Consider the following 19,761-nt stretch of genomic DNA (forward strand, 5'->3'; position numbering starts at 1 on the left):
CTTCTGAATGTGATTTATTCGTAGAATTAATTACGTTATATTACTCTGAGTGTAGAACGTCAGTTGTAGATTTACGTAATTTGAATAATGAAATTGTATTCATGTATATTTGTCATGTTACCAACAGAAGTCGAATTTTATCCAGAGGGCTACGATCACCTGTTTGTGATTGGACAAAGTGCCATATGTAAAAATACTGTGTAATTGCCAAATGCAAATACATATATTAGAACAATAAGCTAATGTACATGTATTTTGTCAATGACCATTAAAGGTAGTACAAAGTTTTGGTAAATTTTGAAAATTAGCTGGATAGTAATTCTTTACAATTTTGACATATTTGGATGCCCATGTAGTTGCATTATAAGCACTATAAATGTTAGCCCCTGAAACATATTTGCTTTCGAGAAAAATGGAATATCTAAATTTAGCGGTGCTCCCGGTAAATTTTGATAAATTTCAAATAGGGCCTACGGCCGTACAACAGTAGCTGCGACCATGAAAATCTCAGAATATGTAGTTGTGATAAATGATTTCCAAACGGAAATAGCAAATTGGTCGAATGTAGTCAAGAAACCTTGTTTCATGGCTTAATTAATATATTGACCTTGAGAGGGAGCTATACAACATAAAGTGTTTATTATTTATAATTTCATGACTTTAGACTCGATTTCAACCGCGACAACGATCACTGAATATTGTAGGATCGCATATGCTTCCAATATGTTCATTTGAACGAAATTCATGACCCCATACCAAAACTTTGTATTACCTTTAACAACAAAAAAACGAATCTCATGATAATTTGGTTTAAGGATAATCATTCAGAAATTGTATCATGTACTGTTACTTTGTACTTTTTTAGTTTATTTCGCTGGTGCCCATTCAGATTTTGCATTTCTTCATATGTTGGGCTTATTTAATGTTTATCATGTTTATATCCTAGTTTCTGTATGATGTAAAAATAAAAAAATGCTTAACAACGATGCCTAAAAATATGAACATATCAAAGTTATTTTCTAACGACTCACAACTTTTTTTTTTCTCTCTCTCTCTCTCTCTCTCTCTCTCTCTCTATTTCTCTCTTTCTATATTTCTCTCTCTCTCCGTCTATCTCTCTCTCTCTACCTCTCTCTCTCCTTCTCTCTCACTTTCTCTATCTACGATCTACATTCCTAATATTCAAGCCTTGAAACAAAATGATTAACATGTTTGCATTAAGTTAGTAGCATTTATTTACCCAGTATGTCCTTTCTCTTTTCATTATATCGAATAACCGTTTTAAATTGCTTAAATCATGTAAATAAGATATTGCATAAATATTAGTCATCCATGTTATGTTCTATATGATACTTAAGACAATTCGCCTCATTATTCAATGCAATTCATTCAACTTTAACATTCATTCAACTTTAATACATACAATGCATACTTCTCTGTCTAAAATACCGATTATTTTTTCCATTGTTTTCCTCTGAAAAGCATGTTCATTGAAATTACCACAAATTGAAGCGAAGGAATGTATAAAGCGTCGCATTCTTACAATACTTACTTGTACTGGTCATGAAATAAAATGAATTTAATAATTATAAACACACACGTTTAGTACTTATTTGAGTATCGTCTGCTTGCATTTGATATCACAGAACCAGTTGAATGTTACAGCACATAAGAGCCAGAAGGACGTTAATTCATAGCGGTTTACGCAATAAGGATTGCCCTTCTGGCTCTCAACAGATTGTTTCATCCTCAACTGAAGAAAAAAAATATGATTACTAAGAATATTGACCTACATGTACGCTATTCTATGAATATATTGATCCGACATCTGCTCCACACTTTATTTCATCACACGTAAACCTAAACTTGAATTGGCAATCCAACTTGGTAAAAATTAAGTCCATTTTGTACGTGTTCTAGAAAAGCAGATATTTAAGATAAACTGAATGGTGAAAGTTTGAAATAAACCGTACCAGGAATATATTCAATGTTATTAATGTTCGAAATATATGATCACTAAATCTATGCGAATCTCAAATTGGCAATTTGGTCAATGAAGTATGCCATTGTCACGGAAAACTATCCTTTTTTTCGTGTACAAAATATTATAAAATTCTATTTTCTCCTAAGTGCGTTCTTCCTTGGAGCACTGCTCAAAATATATTATAAATAGCATATAGGTCCTCTGAAGAGAAAAGACAATGCTGAGTCATGCATTTTGAAAAATTGACATTTTAATAATTTTCTCTTCTAGAACAAATTTGTCGAAAATACGTCAAAGTGACATTCCCGAATCAGCCAATTTCAATTTCCATAGTATATTTATAACTTTCTTATTGGTTTCGGATTTTGTTCAAACTTTTAACAGTCTGCTTTTCTGATTTGTATTCATTTTTTTACAGTGTAGTTTGCTATCAAGTCTGGATTTTCCTTTAAGATATTGACCGCGGAGCAATAGTCACCGGAACACGTGTCGGTCAATCCTAAAGAGGGAAAGTGAAACAACACTAAGAATATTTTTAATTGTGAACACCTCTTTTCTATCTACGTGGGTTACAGATATTTGTCAATGGACATCAACGGATAAGATAACAATGCGTAAAATAAACTTGCAAGCCACTAAATTCCCTTGTAAAATTAAAATGAAGAAACTGATAGAACTATAATAACAAAAGGAAAAATGTAGAATATTTTTCCTTAAATTTTACCGGCACTCAATAAGAGCTACATGCCTGCCATGTTTATATTAAAATGAATTGTTTATGTAATAATAATAATAGCCTAATAATCCACTCCAAATTTTATTAAACCGAAACAGAAATTCATTTTGCCCAATTGATTTGCCTAATTTATAGTGAGTCTCTTCCAAATGGTTACCAATTGCGTAATTATTTAAAAACCAATTTTATTTATATTGAAAATACAGCTCCTGCAATCGTTACCAGTAAGTAGTTTATTAATTTGCATACAGGATAGAAAATATTACCTTCTAAAATCTCCTTTTTTTCTCTCTCTCCTTATTAAAATTACGAAAAAGAGTGACATTTTTTCTTTTGAATTCGAATGTTTAATCTAAAATTAATTGAAAGAGTTGATGGTGATTGTAATTATCACCGTTTCCCGCGGAAAATAACTTATTATTTATTATATCCACCACTCTTGCTCAAACAGTGTTTTGGTATACCAGGGTTTATTTTGTCCATCATCAAACGGTTTGGACGCCCTCTCGCACATCTTTCCCCAGACGGTCGGTGGGCATAGACAGACGCGGCAGTCGGTGGGACTCTGATATCCGCCATTTTGACAGTCCAATTTGAAGCCGCAGTGGTTGCCGCATTTATACATGAGGTTAACGAGCTTGAGATCGTAGAAGCTAGGCTTGGTCCTCCAGTCGATTATATGATTTGGTTTGTCCTTGACTGTTATTGTTGGTAACGCGAAGTGCTTTGAAAACGCCTGGATTAAGAGAATAGAAGACCGAGAGATAGATAAGTGGAAAGAGAGAGAGAGAGAGAAGAGAGGGGGGGGGGGGGGGAGAGAGAGAGAGAGAGAGAGTCAAAAAGAGTGGAGTGGGAATAAATGACAGACAGTAACGTTGCGATCGACATTTAAAATGTTCAATGAACATTTTAAGGACGGTTGCCCACATTTAAATAACGGATGGCATTAAGTTTTAAATTAATAATAATTCATGGTGAAAAAATTGCTTTAGAAATTATTCATGTCCAATTTGTCGTTCTAATATTTTTCTTGCGGCCTTAATTCCCTACACTAAATTATACAAGTAAAAGCCAATTCCAAGCGTTACGAGATGAAATTTCCAGCGGATTTTCTGTTTTTAACGAAGAATAACATATATATTTAACTACACTGTTGCTCATAACGGTGGAATATTTTTTTTATCCCAATTTATGGAATTATTTTAAAAATAATTTAAAAATACTAGATCTAGATAATAGTATACAGTCTCAGATTTTATTGAATAATAATTTGCCAATATTCGTTTTGCGTGACTGCTAAAGCATGTATATTATGCTACTATGTTTATCAACTAGGGGACCTATGCCCTTAAGTCATAAAGGACAGTAATGAGGATTAATGGCTCACAAAAGGGCTCTGATATAGCACATCGACACGGTGTTGATCCTGGGGCCTCACAGTTACGAGGCCATTGCTTTGTCACTGAACCATGACTGTACGCAGCGGGGGCTATGGTAGGGGGCAGTTTCCATAAATTAAAAAAAAAACAGAAAATGCAATAAATTTTCAATTATTTATTGCATTCTACCCCGGTCCCCAACATAAAAAATCCTCTGGACGGCCATGCATTATGGCTCAAGGCATGGGCACACAGAAGATTTGTTTATGTTGGGGACCGGGGTAGAATGCAATAAATTATTGAAAATTTATTGCATTTTCTGTTTTTTTTTTAAATTTATGGAAACTGCCCCCTACCATAGCCCCCGCTGCGTACAGTCATGGTTCAGTGACAAAGCAATGGCCTCGTAACTGTGAGGCCCCAGGATCAACACCGTGTCGATGTGCTATATTAGTGCCCTTTTGTGAGACATTAATCCTCATTACTGTCATTTATGACTTAAGGGCATAGGTTCCCTAGTTAATAAACATAGTAGCATAATATACATGCTTTAGCAGTCATTCAAAACACATATCGGCAAATTATTATTTAATAAAATCTGAGACTGTATACTATTATCTAGATCTAGTATTTTTAAATTATTTTTAAAATAATTCCATAAATTGGGATAAAAAAAAATATTCCACCGTTATGAGCAACAGTGTAGATACAAACTGATAACACAGTTTAATATCTGATATGAGGTACTTTCACAACATTTAGGTTTCCAATCAACCACTCATCAAATTGAATGAAATATTGAATGTGTTATACTTCATTACGGAATGACATACAGAAGGAAGTAACATTTTGGTCAACAATCTTCATGTGGTTCGGACATAGCCAACTTTTTGGGGTAAAACAATCAACAACAACAACTTATTAGGATTGATTTTCTTCAACACACCGATTCTAAAGCATACATACATTTTCCCTAACATAAATAGTTCACCTGATATCCTTTCGTGACAATTAATTGACCACGATTTATGCTTCGGCTCAAACCACGTTCAATTAAATCAATTTTTAAATATGAATAAAAATAAAAGTGATGCCCAATAGAACAGGAAAAACGAATTCAGCTAATTTAGACTGAAAACTGCAATGTCGAAGAACTTACATTAGAAGGATAATGCATGATAGAGTCGATATCGTACGGGATGGCTTTAAGTAACGACTGGTCGTAGAGCGATTGATCTTTTACGATGCCGAACGACTGCTTGAGATTAACCTTCTCGTCAATGTTCTCCCAATGGATGTTGATATATTGATCACGATCAGGTGTTTGATGCTGATGTCGCATACCGACAGCGTGCCCGAGCTCGTGAACCATCGTATACGTCTGCAACGATAAGGACGTTGATCATGTTTGATATTATTTTGTTCTTCTTTTTTTCAATTCAATCGCAAGAGTCAATATTTTTAATTTAAAGGGTTTCCTTGTATTTACAAAGTTGTTTAAACATGAGGCATTATTAACATTACACCATGACAAAAAAAAAAATCGTATGCAATCATATAGAGACATATTATACTATTAGTATTTTTCATTCACCGGTGATGGAATTACTAATCACGGAAAATATTAAAGTATGTAATCCTAAAAAATCTTGTCAAAGAATTGGTTCCAAATTATTTTTTATGAATTACTTTTTTAAATAACATTACGTTTTTCCTCGACATGGGTATTTTATTGTTAGTTCATTTCATTTGTTTTGTTGTCATATTTTGATCCTTTTCATTTAAAATTAAACATCACATAGTATCAACATAAAAAATAATAAATCATGTACGCATATTATTTTTTTTTTTACAAAGAAGGAACAAATTATGAGTTTTAAGGTTTATGATTCTACAAAAAGGAAATTTGACAGAATAGGACATGAATGAAATTAAAATGAGAACTGAAATCTTACCCAATGTGGACAAGCTGAGATGAGATGGCGCCCTTTAACCCTCCGACCAAGGAATGACGTACAGATTTTTCGTTTCTCGACATAAAGTCTATCAGAATGGCCGAGCTGTTTAGCTAGTAGAGGTTTGAAGGGCACAAAACGGACGCATGTACCTTGCTCCCAAGTTATCATGCCTTCGTAAATCTCGATCTTTTCTACTTCTGATGAGAAAAAACAAACAAGATTAAAGGTAAAGACCAGTTTTGGAAACGCCCCCCTCTCAAAAAATGAAATGAAAGTTTTTATTACCAATCATGTGATCAAACTTTTCTGATCGATTCCACAACGTTTCTTTCACAATGGAATCGCATGATCATAACTGGTCTTTATCTTTAAATGAAAATTATGCAAAGAATGGGAGCCTCATCAGCATACCTAATGGCCTTGCATTTTTTATTACCCCAACATTTGTCACGTGTCCGTTTACACCTGGGTGAAGAGTAGTGAATGTGGATTAATGTCGTACCAAAGGACATCTTACCTGTATACGTATCTGTCATCTCAAACGGAATGATTCCATACGGCCAGAAATGTTCAGGTTCTACAGCTTTCCTCTTTGCTCGAGATTGAACCGTTTTACTGTGAAGGGACGACGATTTTGATGCGGTGACGTCAGTTTCATCCTGAAAGTACCAAAACAAAAAATGAGCAGATTAAATCAATACCCAGCTTCCTCTTTTTTGACAATTGACTATTTTAGTAATGTACATGTAGTCAAATATAATGTAACACTTTTTGTTAAGTACCTCGTTACAAATTACTGCATTCCCCTGTCACTAATAATTGTATTTCTATTGTCAGAATGTAAATTGCATATATTACGTGTTGTTAGGTAGGACAAGCCGTAACGTTTGTCCTTCCTAGCGAGAATTAATGAATGCATTTTGCATTCTGACTATTGAGAACAAAAATATCCGTAACAGGTGAATTAAGTACTTTGTAATGATGCACTTAACAAAGACTTATGCATGATTAAATATAATTTATTACCACGATTACTTATTTATTGTTTATGTATGCATCAAGCCGACATTCCACCGGAGTGTCATCCCGGACAACAACTCCCAAATTTAATTCACCCCCGCACAACTGCCCAATGACGTAGTTCTTGCTTTAAAATATTATCCAACTATACGCCTCGCAAAACTACATTGTACCTATACACGGTAGGTTTACGGTTGCACCATGTGGAAGAGAGGGGAGAGGATTGGAGAGTCCTGAAAATGACTGGCGGTAGTGTTGAATACAATTGTTGGTAATCTTTCTTGAGCTCATAGTTCTAAGGAGAACAAAAACGCTGGTTTGAGAGGAAGGGTAAGAGGAGTTGCTCGACGTTTCGAACAGGTCGACTAAAAGGAATAATTAACTTCAGCAGTGTTCAAAGTATAAAAATCGTGATAATTCTTGGAAATTTCTTTCTCTAACCGGATTCCTGACATCAACCCTGCAGCAGACGAAATAAAACAAATATTGGGTATCGGTCCTTTTACACAAGTCAGGCACCTGGGTTAAGAAAGGCAACTGTACAACTGTACAGTTTCCCTACTGTACAGTGAATCTACCTATATACCGCATTATGCTCTATAGGTGTGGACTAAACGATACCAGTTGACAGATTGGGATTATCATGGCTTCTATTTTTAGGGGTAGATCATGGAGCCCCTAACCACTTGTTAGCAATAGCTCAAAATACCATCGGCATGACTGTATTATGCACACTGTCAGGGCTATACCCACCTTGTATCAGAACAAACTTGTCTACTCAATAATTCATGAGGTATTTCCCGGTGACCACCCCCCCCCCCACCCTTTCCATGTTCTGATCCAATAATTGCTCATGTAAAATTTACTGTGGATTTTATTTTGCCACAGGCATAGGGTTAGGGTTAGGATTGGAAATAAGGTTTAGGCTGGTTCAGGGTTGCAGTAATACATTTTGTTAGTCAGGTGAAGTGTAGGAAACTGAGCGAGAAGCAATTGTCGATTGAGCATCTAATTTTCGTAGAATAGTTGTTGGACCATAATAATAATAATAATAATAATAAAGATAGATTTATTGAGCGCGTAATAAACCGAAGTTTCTCTATGGGCTTTACAAAGTAACAAACAAGCAAGTACAAGTATATTTAAATAGTTACAAGAACGAAATATAAAAACATTAAACTAAAGACATGTAACTAAGATTAGTCATTGTGAGCAAAGTTAATACAGATAGCAAATATTTATGACAACACAATTAGTTATATGAAAGCTTATAGACGTAAACGCCCTAACTGTATCACAATTGTCTACGTTCGGGATAAATATACATGTACCTTATCACGTTATTTACTTACAAAAACACTTTTATTCCTGTTCATTCATGGTTGTTAATTTAATACATACCACCACTACCATAAGCATGAACACAAGCCCAAGCGCCCCCTGGCTACGCCCTGTATACGCCTCTGTATCTCCGGCATTTCGAGAGTCATTCTTCTGAAAAAGTGTAAACCCCGACCGGATTAGTACTCGTGCTCGAACGTCATAAGGTTGTGAGCAAGCATGTTGCAAAGCTCTGAACTCGGGCACTACTTTTGTTTTGTTTTCTTCGATGATAATTTTAGATGACATTCCCATGACCTCGTGTTCTCTTTTTTCCCTCGTGAAAGTAATTAAAAACTTCCCCTAATCAGTAAGTACGTTTCACCCCAGTCAGAATTAGTTTAGACTTTTAAGCACTGAGTCACTTCTCTGTTAGAACACCCTATCATTTTGATGCATAAATTTACTTTCCATGTCTGTTGTCTTTTATTAAACACTGCGTGTATCCGTTTTATTCCATTTCGCGACTTGTCCCCTGTTTTGAAAAAGTAGTTTAAATCGAATTGCTTGTCGTTCTGTTATTTGATTTAGACTTCCGCCTAATTCCAACCATGTGATCTGAATATCAGCATTGCGGTTAATGTTGTCTCTTTAACTCCAGCTATAGTTCTTTAGAATGATATTTCTCATGTTCGCCTTGTACAAAGCGTATTTTACACGACGTAATCATAGTAATGACTTAACTAATTAATGAAAGTGCGGAAGAGGGTTTGTGTGACTGCGTTTGGAATGCAGTAGTTTCCTGTAAGATATGTTCGAGACACCATTTGCATGTAATTTTGTGTATAAAACTATTATGAACAATTTGAAATGAAAACATGTGAAAACAACAGTGTGGCAGAACAATAATGATAGAAGGAAAAAAAAGCGCCACAAAGGCGCTTAGAGACTTCGGTGATAAGCGCTTTATAAGTAACTTTTATAAATAATTATTATTAAAAGTTACCTGCGCAATGGAGAAAAGAAAGGTTCTGTGGGCCCTAATTAAAATGTGGTTAACTCCTTGAGTTCTTCCTGTTTGATGTAATTTAGATTGTTAATTTTGTTGTTGCTTTAGTAACGGAAATTAAATTGAACAGGTGTAACCACTGCCGATTATGAGGTTTAGTGCAGAAATGATTTTGTTTCCTGGTATTGTGGTATTATGTTCGCCGTCTTTTTGATGACCGAGGATATCGTTCACATTATGTCATGTTAAACATAGGTACTGTAAAGCCTAGCATACACTATCAGACTCTCACATCAATGGTGAGAAAATGGTGAACAAATCGTAAACAAATTGTGTTTGATCCTATCACACCGCTACATAATCCTTTACATAGTAAGTTTTTCAGACATTGCTAAGTTGAGTTATGTAATCATTTTAAATGGAAATTGCATTGAGGATGTCATAATAAATAATGAAATACGTAAGATGCAGGCAGGCATATGAATGTAAAGATTTTACCAGTACAACGACGATGTATAATTATAACGTTGTCAATCAGCCAAAGTGTATTTCATTTCCTTTTGGTATGAATAATTTGAGAGCAAGCGATGGAGAAACGGGGAAGGATTGAAGGGAGAGAGGAAGAGAGAGGGAGAGAGAGAGAGAGAGAGAGAGAGAGAGAGAGAGAGAGAGAGAGAGAGAGAAAGTGTGTGTGTGTGTGTGTGTGAGGGGGTAGGGATAAGGTGGAAGGGGATGTGTGAAGCATTATCTGGCAGGGGGAACGCATCTTACATCTCTTTGTCAAATAAATCAATTTTATTCATTTAAAAAAAAGACGTGATCGGAAATCGGAGATAAGGTATAGAGAAAGAGAGAGAGAGAGAGAGGGGGGAGGGGGGGGGGGCGTCGAAAAGATAAGGACACCGATTAATAATAACGTGAAAATAGAATGAAAGAGGAAGTGGGTAGACAAAAGAGAATGCGTGTGATCAGAGTTGATACTATAATACCAAGGACCGGCTGGTAGGGGGGCTTTGCTATAAAAATGGGGGTTGTTTAAAGAATTGATAACACCGGATGTATTCACTAATCAAATTCACTCACGGGAGAGGGGGGGGGGGGGAGATTTTTCCTATGATGGATGGCCGAAGCATACACGAGACGAGGGAACACATGCCCAACATATCACCACCTCCCCTCTTGGTGTCTGGGAGGGAAATTGAATGAACATTCATGTGAGATTTTTTTCCCCTCCACTCTGAGCGATACATGATACTTGTTTGAGGTTTCTACCGGAACATCCACTTAGATTACACGTACTCAGAATAATTTAGCTGTTCTATTTATAGAACATTTAATTTGCGCGAGTGGTAGAGAGGAGAGAGGAGAGAGAGAGAGAGAGAGAGAGAGAGAGAGAGAGAGAGAGAGAGAGAGAGAGAGAGAGAGAGAGAGAGAGAATGGGATAACAGACGTGACAGGCAGGTATTCATATACACAGTAACCTATAAGTTTTTTAGGGCAGGGAAGGAGAGGGTGGGGGGATTATCTCTTGAATTTAATGGAATGCAAGCAGATGAATACAATTTATTTCAGTGATTCATATCAAACTCTTTTCAAATATTTTTCTAAATTATTTCGCTTTCATCATGATTAACAATTAGGCACTTTAACAATTCTGCCATGACCCAGTTGGTCATAACATTCAGTATTTCATTATAATTGTTATGCGTCCAAATATAAACGGCATCAGCTGCTGTTCATTATCAATCGAATCCAGGTTTTATTGCTAGAAACAATCTAAATATAAACACTTTACGAATTATTGACACGAATCCATTAATTTGATAAAAAAGAGAATAGTTCTTATTTTAGATTACATCAGTCGCATACTTCTCTCATAACAGCACAATGAGCTCTATCCTGCTATTCTACTTCTGTCACCTGAATATTAAAAAGTGCAGACAGCCCCAGAGTCTAGCGCATGTTAATCACGGAATGGGTTATTACGGGCTTATGGCGTGATGTTCCTCGTGTGGCATTGGGTTGAATGTTGTCTTTCCTTTTTTCTTTGAGCGGAAATGTTAGATTTGCACATCTGGGGAATTAGTTTACTTATAGGAGCTTAGTAGTGGTAGCTTCGTATTGGATATTTGCCAGTAGACTGCAACGTGAATGGAAGTAGCATGTATACGGGGGAGGGGGAATTCGCAGGCACGCACATGAACAGAAGGGAATGGGTAATTTGTTTTCTCTCAGAAATCGAAAGTTCACTTTCTAGCTTAAGTTAAAGGTAAATACTTGCAAACTTTACGTGAAATATTCAGGTCTCGTGTTGCTATAAGGGAAATTCACAATTATGACCCTGGAATCAAGTTTGTTTTGATAAACATGATAATGATGAATAAATGGGAATTTGCCAGTATGAATTGGCATTACAGGTAGGCCGATAATAATTCATCGGGCATCCTTCCATTAATAATGTATTTACAAATTTATTTAATATAATCAATAATCTTGATGATGAGGGAAGGGGATTATTCAATAGGGAGGCATGCTTCATTATAATCCAAATGACTACACACATAGAATATAAATATGAGAGTATTAGAAATTATTTTCTTTCGACAGAAACGAAAATCCCGCACATTAATTAGAGTGTAATTATCATGAACCTTTACAACAACAAAAAGGTCTCTGGCTTACTTCTTGCTGTTCATAGTAAACATTTTAAGTCAAAATATCACAATTTAAAAAGCTGTGATCTTCAAGGAGATACATGTATACCAGCGTGTAGAATAGACATTGTGCTATTTGTATATGACCGGAATCATTAATACAAAGATGAGTTCATTGTGACGTATCTAGTTTGATTGACGTGGTAACACACGACACAAAACCTGCATTGACCTTCCCCCAATAAATATATTATAACAGGTGCATATTTGCCCCCATGTCGGCGTGTCCTACTTTAAAGGCATCGTGTAACAATGTCAAATCTGAGATGCATAGCCCTACGTGTTATCAGTGTCTGTGATATGGTGTAATATTGAAACCCTAAATACATTGCGCTTCAAAATGATCATGAAGTGCCTCAAAACAGTTAAAAATCTTTGAGTGACCGGTTTTACCATACTCATTTTTCCCAATAGACTGAAGTGTTAGGAGAACCGTTAGGAAAACGCAAAATGAAATTTCGATTTTCAATCATAAATATCTTGATAATCAGACAGTCGATCGGCTTGTAACAGTCATGGGATTCCTGACTGACCTAAAGGTTTATAATTATGATTGCAGTATGAGCTAAATCAAGGATATTTTTTAAGGATCTGAGACAAAGTTCACTGAGAAAAGTGCAGTATGGTAGGGGAAAGGTGGAGGGGAGGGGGGAGGGGTGGGCTCGCTCCCTCGAAGGGAATCATAATTATTTGCGTCGGTGTAGTCAGGCGAGAGGGGGGGGGGGGCACGGAGCTGAGTATGTCCCCTGATTGAAAGGCGAGGGAGAGGATGATGGAGAGAGGGAGGGAGATAGGGAGGTTATAAAGAGGAAGTTAGGGGAACAGGAATAACAAAATACAGAGGGGAACAACTAAATTACATTAAACAAAATACAACAACGCAAAAATAGGATAGAAATTGCTCTCCATTGTACACATGTAATTAAGTATTGGTATATTCCACTCTTGAGAGAGAAAGATGAAGTACCTAGATAGGCCAGCAATGCCCCCCCCCCCCCTCATTACCACTACGATCACAACTGGACATTCCCTACGCAACTTTTTAGCTTCATTATGTATCATAATTAATTAAAATCTAAGTAGCACCTTTGGCCCGTGAATTCAACTATAATTCGAAAGCATGAAATAGCAAACCAGCTTTTATATGAACATCGACTGCTCGTGTAAAATTATCATATAGTTTTAACTGAATTTCATTTTCATGAAGCCAACAAATTAACCTGCAACCGATGTCGTACAAGGTTTCAAATTGTAGAAAAGTATGCTTCCTCTTTTTCTCAGTACATGTACATGTATATACAGAGTTTTCACATTTTGCTTAGCAAACGGGCGTTATTTCATTTATTATCTTTTTTCTCTTTTGTGGTGGGTAAAAAGTAGGCCTAAGTGTATTTTTACTGAGAAAGAGTATACTTTGTGTCATCTCAATGTCATTTCAAATGGAAATGGTAATACTAGCAAATGGAAATTAAAACTGACGGTGATCTCTTGTAACGTATATCAGTTACACACGCGTATCAATTTCGTATTTTACAAAGACTTCCGATTGAATCAATGACTCCCGTATTAATACGAAATTCGAGGACAGAGATAGTTCTTCTCTATAGAGCAATGTTGTTCGAGAAAATGTAACCGGATATGTGAACTCACAAACATTCACAGAATCAGGAATGTAGAATTGAACCATTTAGAATCACAGTGAGTGAGGTGAACAAGAAGAAATTACTTTACACCCCCTCTCTAATGCTCCTCTCTTTTACCCCCTCTCTGTATTCCTCCATCTCCTATCATACGGGACAATTATCTTAAAGAGAACAGAGGACTTCTCGTAAAGGTGAGAACAAAAAATTGTGCTTTCTTTTTCCTTTCATATCAGTATAAACGAATTTTATAGGAGAAGTGTCCCAAGGGAAGAATAATTGTTCTTCAATGCTCTCAGATTCAAATATTGCAAGGAAACGTTTGAAAACTTTGGTCCAAAATTTGTAATGCCACATGTATCTTTAGTGCATACACCAATTTCTAAGCGCAGTGCAAGTACTTTCGGCAGGATTATGAGCCCATATATTCAAATTGTATTAATTCCAAATCCTCAAAGTATATAATGTACATCTACCAATTTTATTTACTACATAAACAAACTCTCCCCCGATTGCTTCCAAGCAATTTCTTCACGATGTTTAATATCGTATGACCAGAACTCAACTCTTTCTGTTATCATGTTGGCTAACTTACCTGTCCGTCAGAAAATGCTTCAAAGTGCGTGATGAGCAACTCTAGCTGGTGTTTGGTCGCATTCCCCCCGTAGACTAGGGGAATTCCCGATTCTTTGGTATTGACCACGCCCTCTATTAAGGAGTCGCGCGGAATCGGTGAAGGGCGAGCAGCGCTCTGCTGGACCAAGTAGATACATGCTACAGCTACTCCAAGTATTAACCAAGCTTGATCCATGATTCTACTACTGCATGAATAACATTGGACGGTATCGTGACAACAAATGGATGTAATGGATGAAAATTCCTTGGTATTGGACACACTGCTTGGAGTCGCTCGATTGTTGAAGGGCGGTTGATTCTTTTCGACTGCTATGAGTTTTACCACTCGGTGGGCTCCGATGTTACCCCCTAGCGTATTGAGCACACAGATCGAGGATCATACATTACTGGTTTCCTCCGAGGCTCCGACCACCATGACTGTTTGAAATCCAACTTCGACAAGACATGGGCAACAAAGCGACGACATTCCCCTTTTCAATCACGAGAGTGCCAGAGAGAAACAGAGAGAGAGAGAGAGAGAGAGAGACAGAGAGAGAGAGAGAGAGAGAGATAGGGACAGAGAGAGAGGGAGAGAGAGACAGACAGACAGAGACACACACACACACAGATTGAGAGACAGAGAGACAGAGCGATCAGTCTCGCGTGAGAGCGTGTCACCATTAATGCCAATCAGAAACAATTAGCACTCCAATAACCAGTCCTACGTGGAAATAATGAGGGGGCTTGCGGGCATTCATATACGCAGAGGAGGGGGAGGGGGCTTTCTAAAGGCCTAATTTCACCTTTGCTCAGTACTCAATGGGTAAATAGCTCCGGAAGACCAGTATTTTATGTTGTTTCGACCAATTTTCCCCTCTAACTCCTAACTCCACCCCTACCCACACCCACCTCAAGTACCCCGAAGAACCCACCAATCTTGATGAAAGCTTCCTGCAGAATACAAAAAAGTAAAGCGCATCCTTGTGATGATAAGCTCGGGAAAGAAAATTATTAAAGACTAGCTTCTCGTCCTTCTATTTTTATTAACCTTCTCTTGTCATTCATATCATATATATAATTAGGCCATCCTCATGACATGTTTGTGTAAGCCAACATTGAAGTACAGGTAGTTTGAATTCGGCAGTACCCATCGCTGTTCTAAACCCTCAATCATGTCCGACAGTTATTGAATAATTGAATATTTGTAGACAGGTAAGGACATAAACAAGAAAGAAACCAAACCACATTATTATCTGAAACTTATCATCATTCACTCGAGAACTTTCCCCCTTCCTACCCCTCCACCTTCGCCACTTCATTAGGTCCATCGGTCACGTGACAGACTTGATTGTCTATAACAGGAGCCCCCTTTCCCCCAATGACATAATTAATCAGAAAGGGGTTCCCTACCTAATTCCGGACATTCCTCATATTATCAATGGACACACGTAACTGTGTGCAAACAGCTGGATGAACGCGGTTAATTGTTTTCAACTCCTGCCAATTAATATACTCAGAACCAAGGATTTATGATTGAAATGATCATCTCAAAAAATTCTGAAACGCACATTGTTTCAAATTTTGGAGCATTGACAAAAATTACTACTGACAGTATCGTTAGCCTGTATTGCATTACAATTTGATTTTAACTCCATATTATGGGTAAATATTACAATATATGTTCATGAAATGGCTGTTTTTAAATAGACTGATAAATCATTAAATAAAGTCGAAATTCTTTTGTAATTGGGAGATCAGTGAGCACTTATCGAGCCAACTAAAGCTCAACAATATTGACCTCATTAACCAATCATCATTCTAAAAGAGCGTGTTTCAAGGTAGGTACTAAAGCTCGAAGAATTAGTGGTCGTTCACTACACCTAGTTTCCAAGAGGCCCAAAGTTCACTAGACCGCAACGGTCCATTAGGCCGACGGTTAACTAGACTGAATATACAACAAACTAAGCCGCGGGGGGGGGGGGCGGTTGATTCAAAACACGATCTTAACTACTTTCGAAAAAAATCAACTCATGGTAATTTAAATGTTTGGATTATTTTACACATTTCACAAGGGGACATACAAGGTTTTTCGAAAGGAGTGCGATTTTGTTTTGAGAGAAGGTCTTCTATTGCAAATAAACTAAAGGTCCATGAGACCTACGCGACGGTTCATGAGGCCGACGGTCAATGAGGCCAAATGTTGTCATCTTGTGACTCTTGTTTTTACAGCTAGATGGACGGAACACGAGACCAAAGGTCGACGAGAACATAAGACCAAAGGGTCATGAGACTGAATATATCCGTACAATGGACGTTCTATCTACTGTACTAGAATCTATGCTTTAAGAGTAATCGTATCATGCTTGATCAATCGCAATACTTCATGTTGAGGTGCAAGTGAATTATTTCACATCAGAATTATAATGAAATTTGACAACTTTAACAAGCGGAAGGAGATTTTCTTAACATAATGCACGAAGTGTCCATGAAATCCAGCAATTAAATTAATTGATGGAAACCTTTGGCAAAACGACGAGTCAAAACATTTCTACAAAATGTAACCTTGTTCATATCAAACGTATCGAGATATTAAATTGTCATTTGAGAAGATTAAAGCGAAAAATTAAACCCTGATAAAATTTTAGAAATACCATAGTATACATAATTATATTGAATTCACCCAATAGAAGGAGAAGTTTGAATTATTCACACGGCAGATATGAGGATAATTGCCCTCCCCCTCCCCCGTCCCCCGTCCCCCCCCCCCAACGAAGCCTCTAGGCACAGACTCTCATGTGATACTGACATTAATTTGGGGCCTGTCACCACGAAATGAGTCCAGTTGGTCAAAAAATTTATTCCTGTTTTTAAGTATTATATGAATCTACTTTAAGTAAGCTTTAAATTAAGGGGTCACACATTAAAATTGATAAATTATATCCAGAAATATGAACAAAAACCTAATTGGACTTTATAACAATGGGATTACCCAGTTTTGAGATAATTAGGTGTAAAGTTAATGATGCGTAACATATTATAGTCTGGTCAACAACAACATAGCAACAACACACTTCCCATCATTCGATTTCAATGAAACTTTCAACAAACAAAGAAATAATGTGGTAGGTGGGTCAATTTTCAGTACATACACACTATACATCGCTATTTAATGCGACACTGGACTCATTTCGTGGTGACTGGCCCCATTTGTTGTTAAAGTCTTGAGCAGAGCCTGACTTTGGCAGTCTCTGGTTGTGTAAAGGACAGCTACAGTATAAGGCATATTGAATGCAGTCTCGAGGAAGTCTCTTAGCTCAGACACTCTGTTATGCATAACGACTGCCAAGGTTTTTTTTTGCATGTAAACTATAAGGGTGCCACAAATGCCCTTTTAATGATTCCCCCTTCTTTAATTTTAAATCCTATTCAAAATAGGGTATACAAAAATAAAAATATTACTGACATTTAGGATATCTCGTCCCACAGGTATCGTCTAAATGTTGGCATGTTTACGACTTTAAAGGAAGATCACACTCTTAATGACATTGATATATCTTGGATCCCTATTTCAAGAATGGCTCAATGACTTCATTATAATCAATAAGAAACCTTGTCCTTACTACTACTACTTTTTCTCCTTCTATTTTTAAATACGAATGCTATGATAATTTTAAAATATTTTTTGGTAAAGTTATTCCAAAGTTCGCTCGGGCTATTTTCATACGATATATATAGCAGGAAGACATGCCATCGTTTCAAGCTACCATTCGCTAAAAAAATAGCAAATAAACCGCTCAGTTAGGTTTATGTTTCATGGAAGTGATCCTCACTAGATGAACGTGACTGAGCTTTAAAAAATATGATAATGTTATCAAGGAGAATGACTTCCACAACAACCTCAAAATTGGGATGATGCCTAAGTGGTTGATTGTTTTAAACATCTGGCCGATAACTCTTCTAATGCTCAAACCACACTAACCTTAGGCGACTCATGATTTCATTGCGAAGTACAACATTAATCCTGCATTGCCGAGTCTCTCGAACATGACTCAGAACTTAATTGATTTATTCGCACGCTATCAAACAAGCAGGTTAGCAATTAACCAACCGACCAAGCAAGCAATCAACCGTCAAACCAATCTTCAACCAACCAGTCAATCAATCAAATAATCAATCAACCAACCAACCAACCAATGAAATCATCCATCTATTCAATCAAACAACCATCCAACCAATCAATCAATTAATCAGCCAACCCCAAAACAACCTACCGACCAATCAATCAACCCATGCACGAGTCAATCAATTAACCACCTAATCTATCGATCAAACAATCAATATATTATCTATCAATCAGTCAACGAATCAATCAATCAATCAGCCAACCCCCAAAACAACCAACCAATCAGTCAATCAACCAACCAGTCAATCGATCAGCCATCCAATCAATCAACCAATCAATACATGAATCAATCAGCCAACCTCCAAAAACAAACAACCAATCAATCAATCAATCAATCAATCATTAAATAGATCAATTCATAGCATACAGTTTCAACCATATAAGTACCGGACACACCGCCATGCTATCCCAATTCTCCGTAACGGGGGGGGGGGGGGGGGGGTGCTTTTTTACACTTAAAAGTCTGCTATTGAATATTTTCTATCTCAAACATGTCAACCAACCAACCAATCAATCAATCAACCAGTTTATCTTTCAATCGATCAACCAGCCCCCAACACAACCCACCAATCATTCAAGCAACCAATCAATCAATCAATCAATCAATCAATCATCAAATAGATCAATTCATAGCATACAGTATCCATATTAATACAGGACACACCGTCGTGCCATCCCAATTCTCCGTAAGGGGGGGGGGGGTGCCTTTTTACACTTAAAAGTCTGCCATCTAATGTTTTCTATTTCAATCATGTTAATGGGGAGGGCCTCATTCGTTTTGGCTTCCTCCCTATATCTTCCTAGGCCTATATTTATGTCCCTATAATTTTGAAGAGGAGCACAGCAGAATGATAATTAAAACAAATCGAATGAAGAGGTGATGTGGTCTAGTGGGTAAGTATCTTGAATCACAAGGTAATGGGTTCGGATGATATCAAAGCACATTACACTTATTAGGTCTCTAGTAGTGGAATATTCAATAATTTTATTTGAAAATGTACATATAATTACAATTGCAAATATAGAAATATTTATTGAAATATATAATATATCATAGTACCGGTAAGTAAACATGTTGCTGTACTAACTTCCCCTGGCAAGACATTAATATACATTCGCCACCCTCGACCCAAGAGCAGGTAGGATTTATTCATTAAAGGTTATGCACAGTTTTGGGAAATTTTGAAAAGTGGATGGATAATA

The 19,761-nt window shown here is 36.8% G+C and overlaps 1 protein-coding gene across 1 annotated transcript; it reads right to left on the reverse strand.

Moving 5' to 3' along the window:
* Positions 1–1,203: 1,203 nt before the first annotated feature.
* Positions 1,204–14,907, reverse strand: LOC590711 (blastula protease 10). Its single transcript, XM_003727757.3, has 5 exons — positions 14,356–14,907; positions 6,575–6,716; positions 6,055–6,254; positions 5,259–5,480; positions 1,204–3,456 (listed from the first exon to the last, which is right to left on the reverse strand). The coding sequence occupies exons 1-5, from the start codon at positions 14,569–14,571 to the stop codon at positions 3,145–3,147; spliced, it is 1,092 nt and encodes a 363-aa protein (XP_003727805.2). The 5' UTR covers positions 14,572–14,907; the 3' UTR covers positions 1,204–3,144.
* Between the last annotated feature and the right edge of the window lie 4,854 nt (positions 14,908–19,761).

The sequence above is a fragment of the Strongylocentrotus purpuratus genome, unplaced genomic scaffold, assembly GCF_000002235.5.
Source record: "Strongylocentrotus purpuratus isolate Spur 01 unplaced genomic scaffold, Spur_5.0 spur5_scaffold_11, whole genome shotgun sequence".
NCBI lineage: Eukaryota > Metazoa > Echinodermata > Echinoidea > Camarodonta > Strongylocentrotidae > Strongylocentrotus > Strongylocentrotus purpuratus.